Raw genomic sequence first — 15,324 nt, forward strand, 5'->3', positions numbered from 1 at the left:
GAAGCAAAGATGATGAAGCTCAGATGAATTTTGCTTGAGATGGGGTCTTAGGCGTAGTCCTCACTGGCCTGGAGCTTATAGCAATCCTACCTCTGCTTTCCAAGTGTTGGCATTACAGGTATGTGCTACTTAGCTGAGCTGTGAAGTCGTTCAAGATGCCAGTTAGAGAGGGTTCAGGCACACAGCCCACTTGAAGCTGCCAGCCACTACTTTCACACCTGGTTGGAACTGGCTGCCGCAGGCTCTAACTGAAAGCATTTTATTCACTCAACGCACATTTTCCTGAGTGAAGGAAGCTTCTTCCCAGAGACAAGAGCTCTAGAAGACCACCCGTCTGGGGATCATCCCCAAACTTGTGACTGGCACAGCAGCCTCATTGCATCATGGAGCTTCCAGCCCCAGGGTTAACTGCTGAGTGTCAAGCTGTGACTCTGAACACACCACCTCTGCCCACTGCCTTTCTCGGACTCTGCACCTCTTCCCTCAATCTCAAGAATCTGAACTACTGACCTCTCAGTCAATTTCCAGGCTAAGAGCTCACACCCATCCAGGAGACATCTATCTTCCTTCCCACCCAGAATCACGTGGACCTATATTTCTTTCCTTCTCCTTCTTCTGTTGTTGTTGTTTTGGTTTTTCTCTGTAGTCCTGGCTGTCCTGAGCTCACTCTGTAGACCAGGCTGGCCTTGAACTCAGAGATTCACCTGCTTCTGTCTCCCAAGTGCAGGGATTAAAGCCGTGCACCACCACCATCTGGCTTTGGGCCTGCACAACAACAAAGTTCAATTAACTAACTACAATTAGTTCAACAAACTAACTACAATTCAGAGTCAGAGTTCGCCATTTGGGACATAGAATCAGGTTCCAGAAGTTTTATTGGTGCCCCATTCCTCAAATTTATTCACATTTCTTCTCAGAAGTGTACTGTTAGCGCCACCAGCCTTTTCATGAGAAGGCAGTAAGTGCCCTGTTGTACCTACAGAGAAGGCTTTCTATGTAGTTCAGATTTAGCTGTCGATTGTGGGAGAGCGTCTTACTATAGAGCTGTGGCTGCCCTCAGATTTGTAAAGCTCCTGAGTGCTGGTATTACAGCACCACCCCCAGCCTTCCTCCGTATTTTTATAGGAATATGTATTGTCCCATTTACCCTAGAAAATGATTTCCTTTGACGTCCCACCAAAAGCTCCTGTGCTTTCACCCACTGGCTGCAAGCCATTGCAGACAAACCATGCTGACCAGCCTCCTGTGCAGACTCATTCTTCAGCTTACCTGGATCTCCCTGCTAGATGGTTCTCGACTCATCCACTACCTTCTGCCTGAACCTTCTACAGCTTTTAGTTCTTTGAAGACCTTGGCCCAGCCATTAACTATATCAGGTCACCATGTAATGTCTGACCTCAAGTTCCCCCTTCTCTCACACAGCCTTCCTCAATCCCTAGACTGGTTTGGAGACTTCTAGCAGCAGACCCTGAAAGCATTAATTCATCTGGAAGATAGAGAAAACAGGAAAGGAGGCAGCCAGCAAAGGGTGTATTGAGCAAGGAGAGCTGAGGGACTCCATACTATTCCTACAGACACTGAGTAAAGGCTGTTCTGAGGACAGAACAGGACTCTGTACCAGAGCTTGTCTGAGCAGGGAAATGTAATGTTGGTGAGAAGGCAGGCACTAAGGTGTTGGTGAAGATGAGGAGTGGCACATCCATTATGTAGTGAGTCCACTCAGCGGGGGATGGGCTCTCTTAATAATCCCTACCTGGTGTTTAAGTGAGAAACAGGTATGGAGGCAGATAGGAATGTATGGTACCCTACATGAAGGACAGTGGAAGTGTTAAATTTCAAAGCCTGTTAAACAGGTGTGAAGTGTTAAATTTCAAAGCCAGGACTAGAGGCTGAGGTGCCTACTTAACATTTCAAAGTGGACCTGGATATGGAAGTGTTCAAGGAACCCAGATGGAGACAGTGGTAGGTAGCCTTCTAATATGGTTCCCAATAAGCCAGGCCTTCCATGGTTCATGTCCTTATGCAATCCCGCCCCCTTAGAAGAATGCTGGATCTGATTTACTTCTGACAGGGAATACAGCCAAAGTAATACCATCTTTGAATTTATGTTGCTTAACATTATAACAATTCCCCCTCTTTTGGTACAAACACCTGGTGAAACAAGACATCATGTAAGCCATTCTGGAAAGAGCATTTAGCCAACGCTCAGGAACTGAGAGGCTTGCAAAAAACCTGCAGCCAGCCAGCCACGGGAGTGAGTGTGGAGGCAGATTCCCCTGAGTTGAGTTCTGAGAAGCCTGAGCCTGGGCTGGCAGCTGCACTGCAGTGCTGTGAAAGACCTTGAATAAACACCAAGATAAGGAAACCAAGGTGAGGAGAGCTAAGGGATGAGCCTGAGGTCATACAGCTGATAGGGAGCAGAGCCAGATTAACCCCACAGCTGCCTGACCCCCAAGTGTATCACCTTCTCTACAGCAATCTGCTCAGGTAGCTCCACACAATCTTGACATGGAAAAAACAAAGCCAATATAAGCAGTATGGGAGAATAGCTGAGGTCCTGGAGACCAGTGGCATCTCTGGCCACCACTGTTCATAGCATGAGATCTCTGGGCTCAGGCAGCCATCACAAACACACAATGCTGGCCTCGGAAGCCTAGCATGGCACAAGTCTGTAAGCCTCTGGGATCATGCCAAATTGGTTCTTACAAAGGCCTAGTGAAGACTGGAGTAAAAACATTCCCATTTCCCTTAGCAATAAAGTTCAGGTCACCAAGAAAGCTACACTAGGGTAGGCATTCAAGTGCTGAGGTCTCAGGCTTCTCTTCTTCTTCTAAAACCCACTTTCTATTTTAAATTTAGCTCTTCCTTCATAAGTAAATAGAACGACCTAGATTCAAATTCTAGTGCCATCATCCCTGACTCTGTGCCATGAATGAGGGACTATGGGCTCTCCAAGACCCAGGTCGTCCTTACTGTGTAGAAAAATGGAAATAAACATAGCCCAAATCGTGTCCTGTGAAGGCCAGTCAAAATAACAGGTGTGAAGTGTTAAATTTCAAAGCCAGGACTAGAGGCTGAGGTGCCTACTTAACATGTCAAAGTGGACCTGGCTACCAGGCTCTCCCAGCAGCTCTCAGTCCCTACCTGTTACTGGGTAAGGCTGGCACAGCCTGCCCATGATCCCCTGGCCCCCAACTCTCCAGCCCAGGGGCTGGGCTGCTCTTCCCCCAGAGGCTCTTCCCTATATAATCCAGCCATTTTGGGTACCCGCCCTTTTTGCACCTTTGCCCTTTTGGCTGCTGTACCTCGTTTCCCTTTTCCTTCTTCTTTCCCTTCCCTTCTCCCCACATGGCCCAGCTCAGCTTGGTCACGTCCACTCTGGACTCTCCCGGCTATCTTTGACTTTGGTTGTACCCCCCCTTTTATCTATAATAAACTTTCCCCTCTACCATACTAGGAGCACTCGCGTCTTTTCCTTCTATGTCACATTCATGAACTATCTAGTAAAGCATCAGAATGAAAACATTCTTCCCAGGAATTATGAAAACCAGATTTAGCATCCCCAGGCAGTATCACCTCAGGCTACTAGTCCCTACAAGTTCATTAAGATTGATTTCCTTACCACCATCATCACTTTAGTCGCTGTGTTATTCCCTTTAAGGGAATGGCTTCCACTATCACTATCCACTATTTAAACTAAAGAGCCCAGAAACAACTTGGGCCCACCAACTTTCTCACTTACATGCTCAAAATAAAATAAAATAAAATAGCAGGCACAATCACTATCTCTTGAATAATCCTGCTCTTTACTAACTCAACAAGAACCCTTTCCTGAACATCTGTGGTATGTAAAACATTGGCCTGTATGTAAACCTGGGTGAACGTAACTTCAGAAGTATGGCAGTGCAAGCACAGAGGACCGCAGGGTCGACATGTGCAAGACAGTTAGGATGAACTTCCTGAAGAACCACTACGCTGAGGGCAGGCCTGAGGCTCGTACACCTAGTGACCTTACAAACAGTCCAAGCAAACCTTCCTTTTTCTCCTCTCTGCTCAGGCTGGCAAGACCTGATACAGAGTGACAGCCACAAACATTTACTGAATGCTAAAGGTGGGACAGGCACTGCACTAAGACTGCATTCTCTCATTTATCCTTACGACAATGTGTAACACAGGTATAATCACCATTGTTTTATAAATATGGAAGCCAAGGTGCAAAGGTGTACAGTCATTTGCCCAAGGCCATGCACTGAGAAATCAAAGTCTCTCCTGTTTCTGTTTAGTGTTTCTCTCTGTAACCACAGCTCTCTGCCCAGAAGGAACTGCCCCTTGCCATAGGTATGTCACACTAAGTCTAACTCAAAAGAGCTGAACTCAGACGAACAGTTTGGTAAGGACGGTTAGACTGTGATGGGGGCTGGAGAGATGGCTTGTAGTTACATGCACTTCCTGCTCTTTCAGAAGACTGGAGCTCAGGTCCCAACACCCATGCTGCGAAGCTCACAAAGTCCCATGACTTCAGCTCTGGAGATCTGACAGCTTCTGGAAGCACGCACGCTGGAACGCGCATCGCACCACATGCAGGCAGGCATCTAGGGAGCCAGCCAACACACTTGCTCCTGCTTTTCTGCCTCTCCCTCTGCAGACAGACAGACAGACAGACAGACACACACACGTATGCATTCCCCCCCCACATGCTCACACCTCTCTTCCTCTTCTTCCTGCCACAATAGGTGAAGAGGCCCCTCCACCACACTCTGCCGCCATCATGATGTTATGCCTCATCTAAGATCCAAAGCAGTAGAAACATCTGCACTCGGACTGAAACTTCTGAAACCATGGTCATGCCATGCTTTACTCAATAGACTAGGGCAGACATTTGGGAGGAAGGCCCCGAGGTAACTGCCATCCTCTCCAGCCTCCGTCACCTCCCTGAGGACTTGCTGTCCAATTCTCTACTGCCAGTGCTTTGTGAAAGAAGTCTCTATCCACACTTAAGAAGCAGAGAAGTCAAGTATTGTGGAACATGCCTTTTTCCAGTACTTGAGAGGTCGATGCAGAAGAATCAAGGGTTCAAGACTAGCCTCAACTATACATCAGGTTGAGGCCAGCTTAGGCAACATTAAACCTTGTTTCAACAAAAAAAAAGGGGGGGGGGATTATGTACTAACTTCTTAAGAAGAATGTCTATGTACATCATTCAGAATTTTCCTGCCCAAGGATTTGCCTACTGTCCCTATTTGTTTATTTAGTCAGCTAACTAACTGGATTCAGGGTAGACTTACGTGTATTTACCACTCTGAGAGTACAAACATGCCTATAAATCAACACTCCTTAATTGTGTTACAAAAACTGTTCCAGCACTGACCACTGAAAACTCTTGGACCTGTCCTTTTTGTTCTGTTTTTGTGGTTTGTTTTTTAAGACAGGTTTTCCCTGTGTAGCCTTGGCTATCCTGAAACTTGCTTTGTAGACCAGGCTGGCCTTGAACTCACAGAAATCTGCCTGCCTCTGGGTCCTGATTGCTGGGATTCAAAGTGTGCGCCACCCCGTCCAGTCCAGCTTTTTTTCTGCATGCGTGCGTGTGTTTGCATGAGTTTATGTGTTCCAGGTGTGTGAAGGTTCCTGCAGAGGCCAAAGGGTGTTTGATCTCCTGCAACTGGAGTTACACATGGCTGTGCACTGCCTAATGTGGGTGTTGGAACAGAACTCAGGTCACCTTCAAGAACACCTTAAGCACTGGGCCATCCTTCAGCTCCACCATTTACATTTTCAAACTGTAAAACCTTGGTCTTAGCTCTACAATCAGGGTGAGATCAGCTCCAGGACCAGCATCTCCAGCTGTCCCCAGAGCATCCTAGTCACCCCAAAAGCAACAGAGAATAGACGGAAGGAAGTCTCTGCTGTGAATGGGTGGGCCTTCAGCTCTTTCTCCAGAAGCTACAGTCTGCCCTGCATGGCTAGGTGATGACATCAGTACAGTGCAGCTGCTCTGGGGAATAGTTTTGGGAATGAACTCCCATCAGCCACCAGATTTACTGCTGCACAAACACGGGGCGGGAGCTCCTACAGCCACTGTTGGGAAGATGAAGATGAAGCTGATCCAAAGAGAACAGACCTGAGAGATGGCTCCCTGAGGACCTGGCCCTGCAGTCCAGGAGGCATTTCCACCTCTGCTAAGACTTGTGTTAAGTCTTTCTTTTTCATCCATTCTGCTTTGACTTAGGTTTGCTGTTCCTTATAACTGAAATGTTTTTCCCTCTACTGTGGGCTTATATTTTTATCCTACATAGCCAATATGAGTATGGTAACTCATCACTGAGTGCATGATACTGGGCCACAACACCAAGCCCCAAGTCTTCTCCCCCAACAGGGGATGGGGCTCTTAACAAAAAGAACTAAATAATTCTTTGACTGTTTGGTCTTTCGCTGCTCTGCACACCTACCACTGTCACCACCCAAGGCCAATGAAAGGTACTAAGGGAAGCCCACAAGTACATCTATCCTGCACAAACTGAACTGGTAGTTCAGTGGGCCTGTGTGTACAGGACAGATGTAGTTATGGATAGACATGTCCAGAAACTAAGACTTAGGTCTCACCAGTTCAATACATAGTAGAACTGTATTAAGTAGTTAATGATGGTAAGATATTTGTATCAAGAAGAACCCATTGTACGACAATGACCAATTTGGGACATGAAGTACAAAATTATTTTTTTATTTAAAAACAATTTTATATATGTGCATGTGTGTGTCTTTATGCGTTTATGTGCAGCACATGTGTGAAGGTTCCCTCAGAGGCCAGAGAACATCAGATTCTCTGGAACTGGAGTTACAGGTGGTTGGAAGCCACCTGATGTGTGTCTAGGAACCAAAACCATTAGGAACCTGCTTTAACCACTGGCCTCTCTCTCTAGCCCAGAACTAGCTTCTGCCAGTATCAGACCATGCGTCCCTGATGGCCACAGGCAGGACCCGGTAAGCATGAGTACGTATTTCTCACTGATACAATGTGTAGCTGTAACACACACTTCTTACCAGGGTGTCCTAGCTCAGCCACAGGAGAGTCAAATGCCTAACTAGTTAGTTGGTGTTAACCAGAAAAGGGGTGGAAAGACGGTGCTATACTGTCAGAGGTGGAAGAGAGGAGCTCTGTCCCAAGCTCTGCTTTTCCTCAAGAAACTCAGCAAGCCCAGCACCAACCTATGGGGACAAAGCACCACATGTGGAGGACTGGCACGCTCGCCTGACATGGTGAGTGACATATCCAGACATGAGCTGTCAAGCTTCAAACAGCAAGTACAGAAACCACAATCAGTGGGTCCACGTCTGGGCCCTTCAACCGGAGACTCTTTTTCCCATTTGTATCAGTGCTCAGTCCAGCGCTCATCAGCTGACGATAGAACCGTCCAGTCACCAGGACTAGGAGAGACGAGAATTCTAGCCCAGCACTGACCTCCTAAACTAAGTGACTGAGGTACTTAGTTGCTTTGGGGCCCCAACCTTCCTTGCTGTTTAAAAACTAGTTAACCCTGTACTTTTAAAAGCACCTGACTGGACTATGAAGATAACAACAAAACCTGCCTGAGCTGAGAAAGTGAGGCTCACTCTGGGGTGCTCTGTGATCCCGGGACCGCAGATGGGCCGTTAGCTGGTCCCTGCGTGTGATGTGAGTCGGCCAGGTATGAACCCAGGTCACTGCTAGGGCAACTGAAAATCCTCGTTTTTCTAGGGCAGTCAGACTTTTGCGTCATTAAGTGTTCTCTTTCAATAGAGGTTACTCATTAAATGTATAACTAAATATTTCTGGTGCCTTCGTAAAGCAGGTGAGCACACGGATTTACTGGTCTGAAGCTGACCACTCCCAGAGCCTGCCTCCACCAATCAGCTCTCTGTCTGGGCCTCTCCTCAGTGACAAGATGAGCACCTACCCACTCCGGCTGCTCACTGGGCTCTCCTTGTTTGTGGTCAGAGTCCGAAGGCGGGGGCGAGTAATCCCGCACAGGAGTGGAGAATTCCACAGGTCCCGTTCCAGGCAAGGGGAGCTTCAGCAGCGGGTAGCTGGGGAAAAGGGAAGGAGAGAAAGATGAATGAGGACGCCTGAGAGGAAGAGTCGGCCATGATGTGGTGACATGGGGGCTGCTGCAATTCTAACTGCATCCCCTTTGCTAGAGTTGTTTTAAAACATCATTTTACTCACCATAAATTTCAAAGCTGAAATTCTAAAGTTATCTAGATCAGAAATTTTCACTTGTTTAAGCCACAAATCCTACAAGGAAGCCCAACTAGTATAACGGGCTGCCCGAGGGTTTTCTCAAATTTTGGACAAGACGCTAAAAACAAAACCTTATCAATCAGACATAGGATTTAAAAACAAAAACAAAAACTAGGGGAGGGGACACAAATCCAGGAGAGTTCTGATTCAGATAGCTGAACATGTGTTCTATTTAAAGGAACAGATCATGAGAACTGTGAAGGACATGAGGGTAGGCAATACACAGGTCCGTGTTGGACAGAAGTTAACAGACCCATCACATGTAGAAAAAGAAATGGCCTAAGGTTAGTAAGTAATAAAATAGATGTGTATGTTGTTTCATGTTTCACTTAATTTTTTTGTTCGTTTGTTTTTTTGGTTTTCAAGACACGGTTTCTCTGTGCAGCCTTGGCTGTCCTGGAGTCACTTTGTAAATCAGGCAGGCCTCAAACTCACAGAAATCCAACTGCCTCTGCCTTCCTGAGTGCTGGGATTACAGGCGTACGGCACCTTGCCTAGCAAAATTTTAATATTCAAAAATAATTTGTATAAAAGGCTGAGGCAGGAGGGTGGCAAATTTGAGGCTTTCTAACGCTGAAATACTGAGATGGTACCCTGAAAACAAGCAAGCAAACGAAAAAGGAAGCAACGTTCATACAGTATAATGCATATACCTCAGGTGCACAGTTTTCACAACCCCGTAACTAATCACTATACACACCACTCCAGAACACTTCCAGAACCTCAGAAGACGGCCCGAGGACACAGCCAGTCAACACATACCTCATGACCTCCAAGGACAGTAAGTACAACAGTCTCTCCCATTACAAATTCATTTCCTTTTTTTCATTTGTTTTTGGTGCTGAGCCTCATACTTCTATGTGTATGTTCTACCAACCAGCTACACACCAGCCACAGTTCTGACTCTCCTTTTTTAATCTATTTGTTTGCTTATTTAGTGTAGGGAAGTGCACATGCCAGAGCATATGTGGAGGTCAAGGACAACTTGCAGGAAGTGGTTCTTTCATCCCTTCCACTATGTAGATTTCAGGGACTGAACTCAAGTTGTCAGGTTTAGAAGCAAACACTCTTTACCCACTGAGCCACCTTGTCAGCCTAGTTTTGCCTATTTTGGAAAAAAATATAAAATAAATTATCTATCCTATTTATGTACTCTTTTGTAAGTGGCTCGATATATACAAATATCTGTTATATTCATATATGTTGGTGCAAGCAGAGCCACTCATTTTTTTTGTTTGCTTTTGGTTTTTTGAGACAGGGTTTCTCTGTGTAGCCTTCGCTGTCCTGGAACTCTCTCTGTAGACCAGGCTGGCCGTGAGTTATCTGTCTGCTGCTGCCTCCCAAGACAGGCATGGGTCACCACTGCCTGTTGGTCAGCCACTCATTTTTATGGACATATATTAGGGCTGGAGACATAAGTCAGTGGTAGGCTGCTTGCCCAGCATGTCCAAAGCCTTATGTTCAATCTTTAGCACTACAATAAACCCCCTGACATCAGATGTGTGTAGTAATCCATTGAATGAATACATTATAGTACGTTTGTCTATTTCCCTGTCAAGGAACATTTGGCTGTTTCTAGTTGAAGCTATTGAGAATAAAGGTGTGGAGGCTGGAGACGCTCAACAGTAAGTGTTCACTGATTTTTCCGGAGGAATTTAGACAGTCCCCAGCAGTCATGCTGGGTGGCTCACCTTCATCTGTAACTTCATCTCCATGGCTACAGGTGTGTGCCACCTGGCTAAGATTCGAGCTTCTTATGAAGTCCACGCTGGCCTTGAACTCACATCCTTTAGCCTCCGAGATGCTGGGATTTATAGGTGTGTACAACCACGCCTGGCTAAGTGTTTTTGGTTGTTTTGTGAAGTATTGATGCTGTCTGTGGTTATCAAGTTTTGGTTTACACCCGTGTGTTTTTCTATCTACTTTTAATTTTAGGCCACCAGGGAGACAGAAGCCCAGGGGAAGGTAAATAATAATACATGAGGCTTACTATGTGCTAGAAATCATCTTTTTAAAAGATTTGTTTTTATTTTGTGTGTATGCATGTTTTGCCAGCACATATGTCTGTGCACGTATGTACACAGTGCCTGCAGAAGCCACAGGAGGGCATTAGATCCTCTGGAACTGAAGTTACAGATGGTAGCTAGCAGCCATGTGGGTGTGAGAACCAAGCCTGGGTCCTCTGGAAGAGCAGCAAATTCTCAGAACTGCTGGCCCACCTCTCTAAGTCCCTGTGCCAGGAATTATTCTAGGCACTTTAAGTATATTAGCCATGTAAATATTTCTCTGTAGAAGGTAAGTGCCAATCTCCCCCAACCCCCATTTATAGAGAAGACATAGAATGATCAAGTAACTGGATGAAGATCATCTAGCTAAGTCAACCAATCCCAACCCAAGCAGTGAGCTTCAAAATGATACACTATCTAAATGGAACTACTACAACATGAAAACATCTGTGGGGTTGAGTGTGAGGCCACCTCCCTGCAATCCTAGTACCTGGCAAGCAGTAAGAAACAAGAAGATTATAAATTTGAGGGCAGCCTAGGCCACATATTAAGTTCTAGGCCAATTTAAGATACAAAGCACAGCCTTGTGTTTAAGAGACTAAAGAAGAGGAAAGCATCTTTGAGATAGTAAGGTCTGCTTTCCTCTCTGTTATCCTAAAATCCAAGACATGTCTAACCTAGGGGGATGCAACTGGCTAGAGTGAGGTCCCCTTGGCAGATAAGTCTCTGTATAGCTTCCTTCTGCCTCCTTCTGGACATGGTGGCTTCCTAACAGCCCAGTCCTGGCAGTTGTGCCACCAATAATAGGCAACCAGCCTGATAGTTTTTCTCAGTAGTCACTCTTTCAACAAATATTTGAGCATCAACTCAGGGCCAGACATTATGCAAGGCCCAGTGGTGCACAAGGCAGACAAGATCTCTGCTCTCAAAATTTACATTCCAGACGGGGAGCAAGAACAGGCCAGGTGGTCTTTAGAAGGCACTAAGCAAGGGGGAAAGAGACTAACTCAGAAAGTAGGGAAGACAGCTGAGGATCAGGGTCTAGTGAAGGGGCTGTAGGTACCATGTCAGACCACGAAGGTGGCAAAATGAAGCCCCTGAAACAGCCCAAAAAGCAAGCCAAGGAGATGGACAAGCAGAAACAGAAAGAGAAGCAGAAGTAACTTGAGGAGCTAAAAGCCAAGGCCATGGGGAATGGCCCCTGGTCATAGATGGAATTAAGAAATGTGGCAAAAAGTAAGCTGTTCTTCATTATCTGAGGTAACCCTCTTCCATTCCTATTCCACAACATCTTTGCCACCTACAGCTAGAATGAAGTGTTATCCTGAAGGCTATTGTACACTGTAATAAACTTGTGTAGTAAAACAAAAAGAAAGTAGGGAAGACCTCAAGCCACACCCCAGTGAGGACTGAGGCGGAGCAATTCTGAGCTGAGAATTAGGGCCACATTACTCCACGCTGTAGATCTTCCCAACAACTTCCTGTTAACTTGATTTCTACCCTCTTCGTTTTTGCCTATCCGTCACCTAACCACCGCAGTCCTTGAGGCTAGGCCACCCAGTCGGCAAGCTTACGGTCACCTTAGACCCCAGGGGTCATCCTTTCAGAAGCACCTTAACCTGTTAACCTGCCCTTCCGTTAACTTCTCTTAGGACCCTCAGGCACCCGGCAGTCAGGATGCCTCAGTGTCTCTCCAGTCTATTGCCCTTTGTTATCTCATGCATGTTAAGCACATGCTCTGTCATGTAGGTCCCCAGAAACAGCTCTAGGTGTTGTCCTACCAGTATAAAGTGATTAGATCAGTAGTGCCCCAGGGAAGGGCTGAGACTAAAAAAACAAACAAACAAACAAACAAAAACAAAAACCTGTTGGGCTGGGCACATTTAATCCCAGCACTCAGGAGGCAGAGGCTGGCAGATCACTGTGAGTTTGAGGCCAGCCTGGTCTACAAATTGTCCAGGACAGCCTGGAAACCCTGTCTCGAGGGGAGAGGGGACAGGACAGTATACTGTATTTTGGTGTGTTGTAAATTTTTTTCTGATTTTTCAAGACAGGGTTTCTCTGTGTAGTCCTGGAATCCACTCTATAGAACAGGCTGGCCTTAAACTCACAGAGATCTGGCTGCCTCTGCCTCCCAAGTGCTAGGATTAAAGGAATGAACCACCATCGCCTGGCAATGTGCTGCAATTTTTATTTTCATTATCTAAAGGTATTTTTTAACTCCTCACTTCTTTGACTCATTGGCTTTAATTTCTATATATTTGTGAATTTTCCTGTTTTCTTCCTGTTACTTATCTTATTTTGGTTTATTTCCACTAGAGTCAAAAAAGGAACTTTTTGGAACTTCTAAAATTAGCATTTGCTTGTAGCTAACACCTGGTCTGCTTGTGGAACCTGTGCACTCAGGGATAAGTGTACTCTGTGGCTGCTGGGTGAAGTGCTCTGTTTATGTGGTTGTGTTGAACCTCTGTTTCCTTACTGACCTTAGCTGGTTGTTGCTTTTTGTATTTTATGCATTGTTTATTTTGAGCTAAGTCTCATGTAGCCTAGGCTGCCTTAAATTCTTGATCCTCCTACCTTTACCCTGTCAGTGTTGGGATCATAGGCATGTGCCACCACCCCTGGCTCCTGTCTGGATGTCATATCTATTACTGAAGTAGAAGACTGAAATCCCCACCATTACTATAAATGGTCTCTCTGGGGGCTCTGTTGTCAGCTATGTATGCTTATTGATATTATATCCTCCTTTTATAGAACAGTTATCATTTTTATGTCCTTTGCCTTTTATAACTTTAAGTTTATTCTATGAGAATAATAACACCCTTCCACATCTCCTTTGGTTATTATCTGAAACTCTTCTAGCATATCATTTTCTATCTTTGTGATCTTATATTTAAATTATTGTGCCTATACATAAGGTAATTTATTTTTATTTTAAATTTTTTAAAGACTTTTATTTATTTTTATTTTATGTATATGAGTGTTTGCCTTAATGTATTTCTGTGCACCACAAGCGAGTGCTGGGAATTGAACCCCGGTTCCTCTGGAAAAGCTGACATTGCTTTTAAATACTACGGCATCCCTCCAGTCTCCAGCAATTTATGTATATGGTGTTTCACTGCATGTATGTCTACACAGCACACGTGTGCAGTGCTTATGGAGGCCAGAAGAGAACAGGGCATTAGAGCCCCTAGAACTAGAGTTACAGACAGTTGTAAGTTGCCATGTGGATGCTGGGAATCGAACCGTGGTCCTCTGGAAGAGCAGCCAGTGTTCTTCATCACTGAGCCATTGCTCCAGCCCGTATAGTGCTAGTTAAAGTGTCCTGTAGACAGACAGCATTCAGATAACTCTTACATTTTAATCTACCAGTCTCTTCTAATAGGAGAGCTTAACTGACTTCACTTAATGTGATTATATAAAAATATACTTAGGCTATTTCATTGTTTATTTTCTATATATTATTTGGTTTTTGTTCCTTAAAAAAATTACTTTTTACCTTAAAAAATTACTTATTTATCTGGGTAGTGGAAGTGTAAGCTTTTAGTCCCAGCACTGGGGAGGCAGAGGCAGGCAGGTCTCTGAGTTCAATTCCAGCCTGGTCTACAGAGCAGTTCCAGATTAGCCAGGGCTACCCAAAGAAACCCTTTCTTAAAAAACACAAACAACAACAACAACAAAAACCTATTTATTCACTTGACTCCCATGGTGAGCATTCTGATTCCCTATTTCCTTTTTATAGATATTAATTTAGGCTGAGGAGGCTGAGAAAGGGTCTTATGTAGCCCAAGTTAGCCTCAAAATTGCTGCAGAGCTAAGGATGGTCTTGAATTCTTTTTTTCTCCCCTAAGATTTTTTATTTTATGTGTATGGATGTTTTACTTAAATACATGTTTATATAGCATGTGTGTGCAGTGCCTGAAGAGCTGATAAGAGGGCATCAGATCCTCCTATAACTGAAGTTGCAGGCAACTGTTACCTGCTGCGTGGATGCTGGGAACTGACCTGGGTCCTCCAGAAGAACAAGTGGAGAGATGGCTCAGTGGTTAAGAGCACTATTTGTTCTTCCTAAGGACCCGAGTTCAATTCCCATGTACCCACATAGCAGTTCACAACTGTCTGTAACTCCAGGCCTGACACTCTCAAACCAATGTACATAAAATAAAGTAAATTAAATAATAATAAAAAAGAACAAGTGCTTTTAAGCACTGACCCTCTCTTCATCTCTGATCTTGAATTCTTGATCCCCCTATTTCCACCTCCCGAATGTAGGATTACAGGTCTATACCACCATATCTGGCTCAAACTGATTTGTAGTTTTTTATTTTGTACAATTAGAGGTTGAACTGAGAGCCTCACATTTGTGTCTACCACCGAGCTACATCCTCTGTTCTCCACCTATGTTTAAAAGTTACTGGAAGTCACCCTGGAGACTTAACACTGGCATCGTAAGTCTATAATGGCGTGCTTTGAATAATGTTTTGTAACTTTTTAAATATTTATTTGTTTTTGTATGTGTAAGTCAGAGGACAACTTGTAGGAGATTTTTTTTTTTTTCCTTTCTTCCATATGAGTCCTAGAGATTAAACTCAGGTTATCAGGCTTGCTGGCAAATACCACCACCTGTGAGTCATTTTGTCAGCCCAGATAACATTTGTTTGTTTTTTGAGATAGGTTCTCTCTATATATCTGGACTCAAACTCAGACATTTCCTTGCCTCTGCCTCCCAAGTGCTGAGAGTAAAGGAGTATATCATTATACCCAACACAGAATAATGTGTTAAAATAGATATGGCAATCATAAGAAACTATCAGCTGACTTAAAGGTAAAATTACTGAAATCAGCACTGGTAAGGCACTCACTCAGCTTTTGATGTTTTAGTTTTTCTTTCACTGTTTTCTCATGGCAGTGCCAGGAACTGAATCTAGGACCTTGTACAAAGCAGAAAAGTGCTCTACCATTAAGCTATAGTCTCAGCCCTCTTTTTACTTTCTATTCTGAAACAGGGTCTCACTAGGTTTCCCGGGCTGGCTTTGAACTTCT

The 15,324-nt window shown here is 44.7% G+C and overlaps 1 protein-coding gene across 2 annotated transcripts in view; it reads right to left on the reverse strand.

Moving 5' to 3' along the window:
• Positions 1-15,324, reverse strand: part of Scap (SREBF chaperone) — a 60,116-nt gene that overhangs the window by 15,306 nt on the left and 29,486 nt on the right. For both annotated transcript variants that reach the window (XM_060385206.1, XM_021647911.2), the window contains exon 2: positions 7,932-8,061. Coding sequence is in view for 1 of the 2 variants with exons in the window: in XM_021647911.2 (XP_021503586.2) it covers positions 7,932-8,061 (130 nt within the window). In the remaining variant the exon portion in view is untranslated. The remainder of the gene's footprint in view (positions 1-7,931; positions 8,062-15,324) is intronic.

Source organism: Meriones unguiculatus, chromosome 6 (assembly GCF_030254825.1).
Source record: "Meriones unguiculatus strain TT.TT164.6M chromosome 6, Bangor_MerUng_6.1, whole genome shotgun sequence".
NCBI lineage: Eukaryota > Metazoa > Chordata > Mammalia > Rodentia > Muridae > Meriones > Meriones unguiculatus.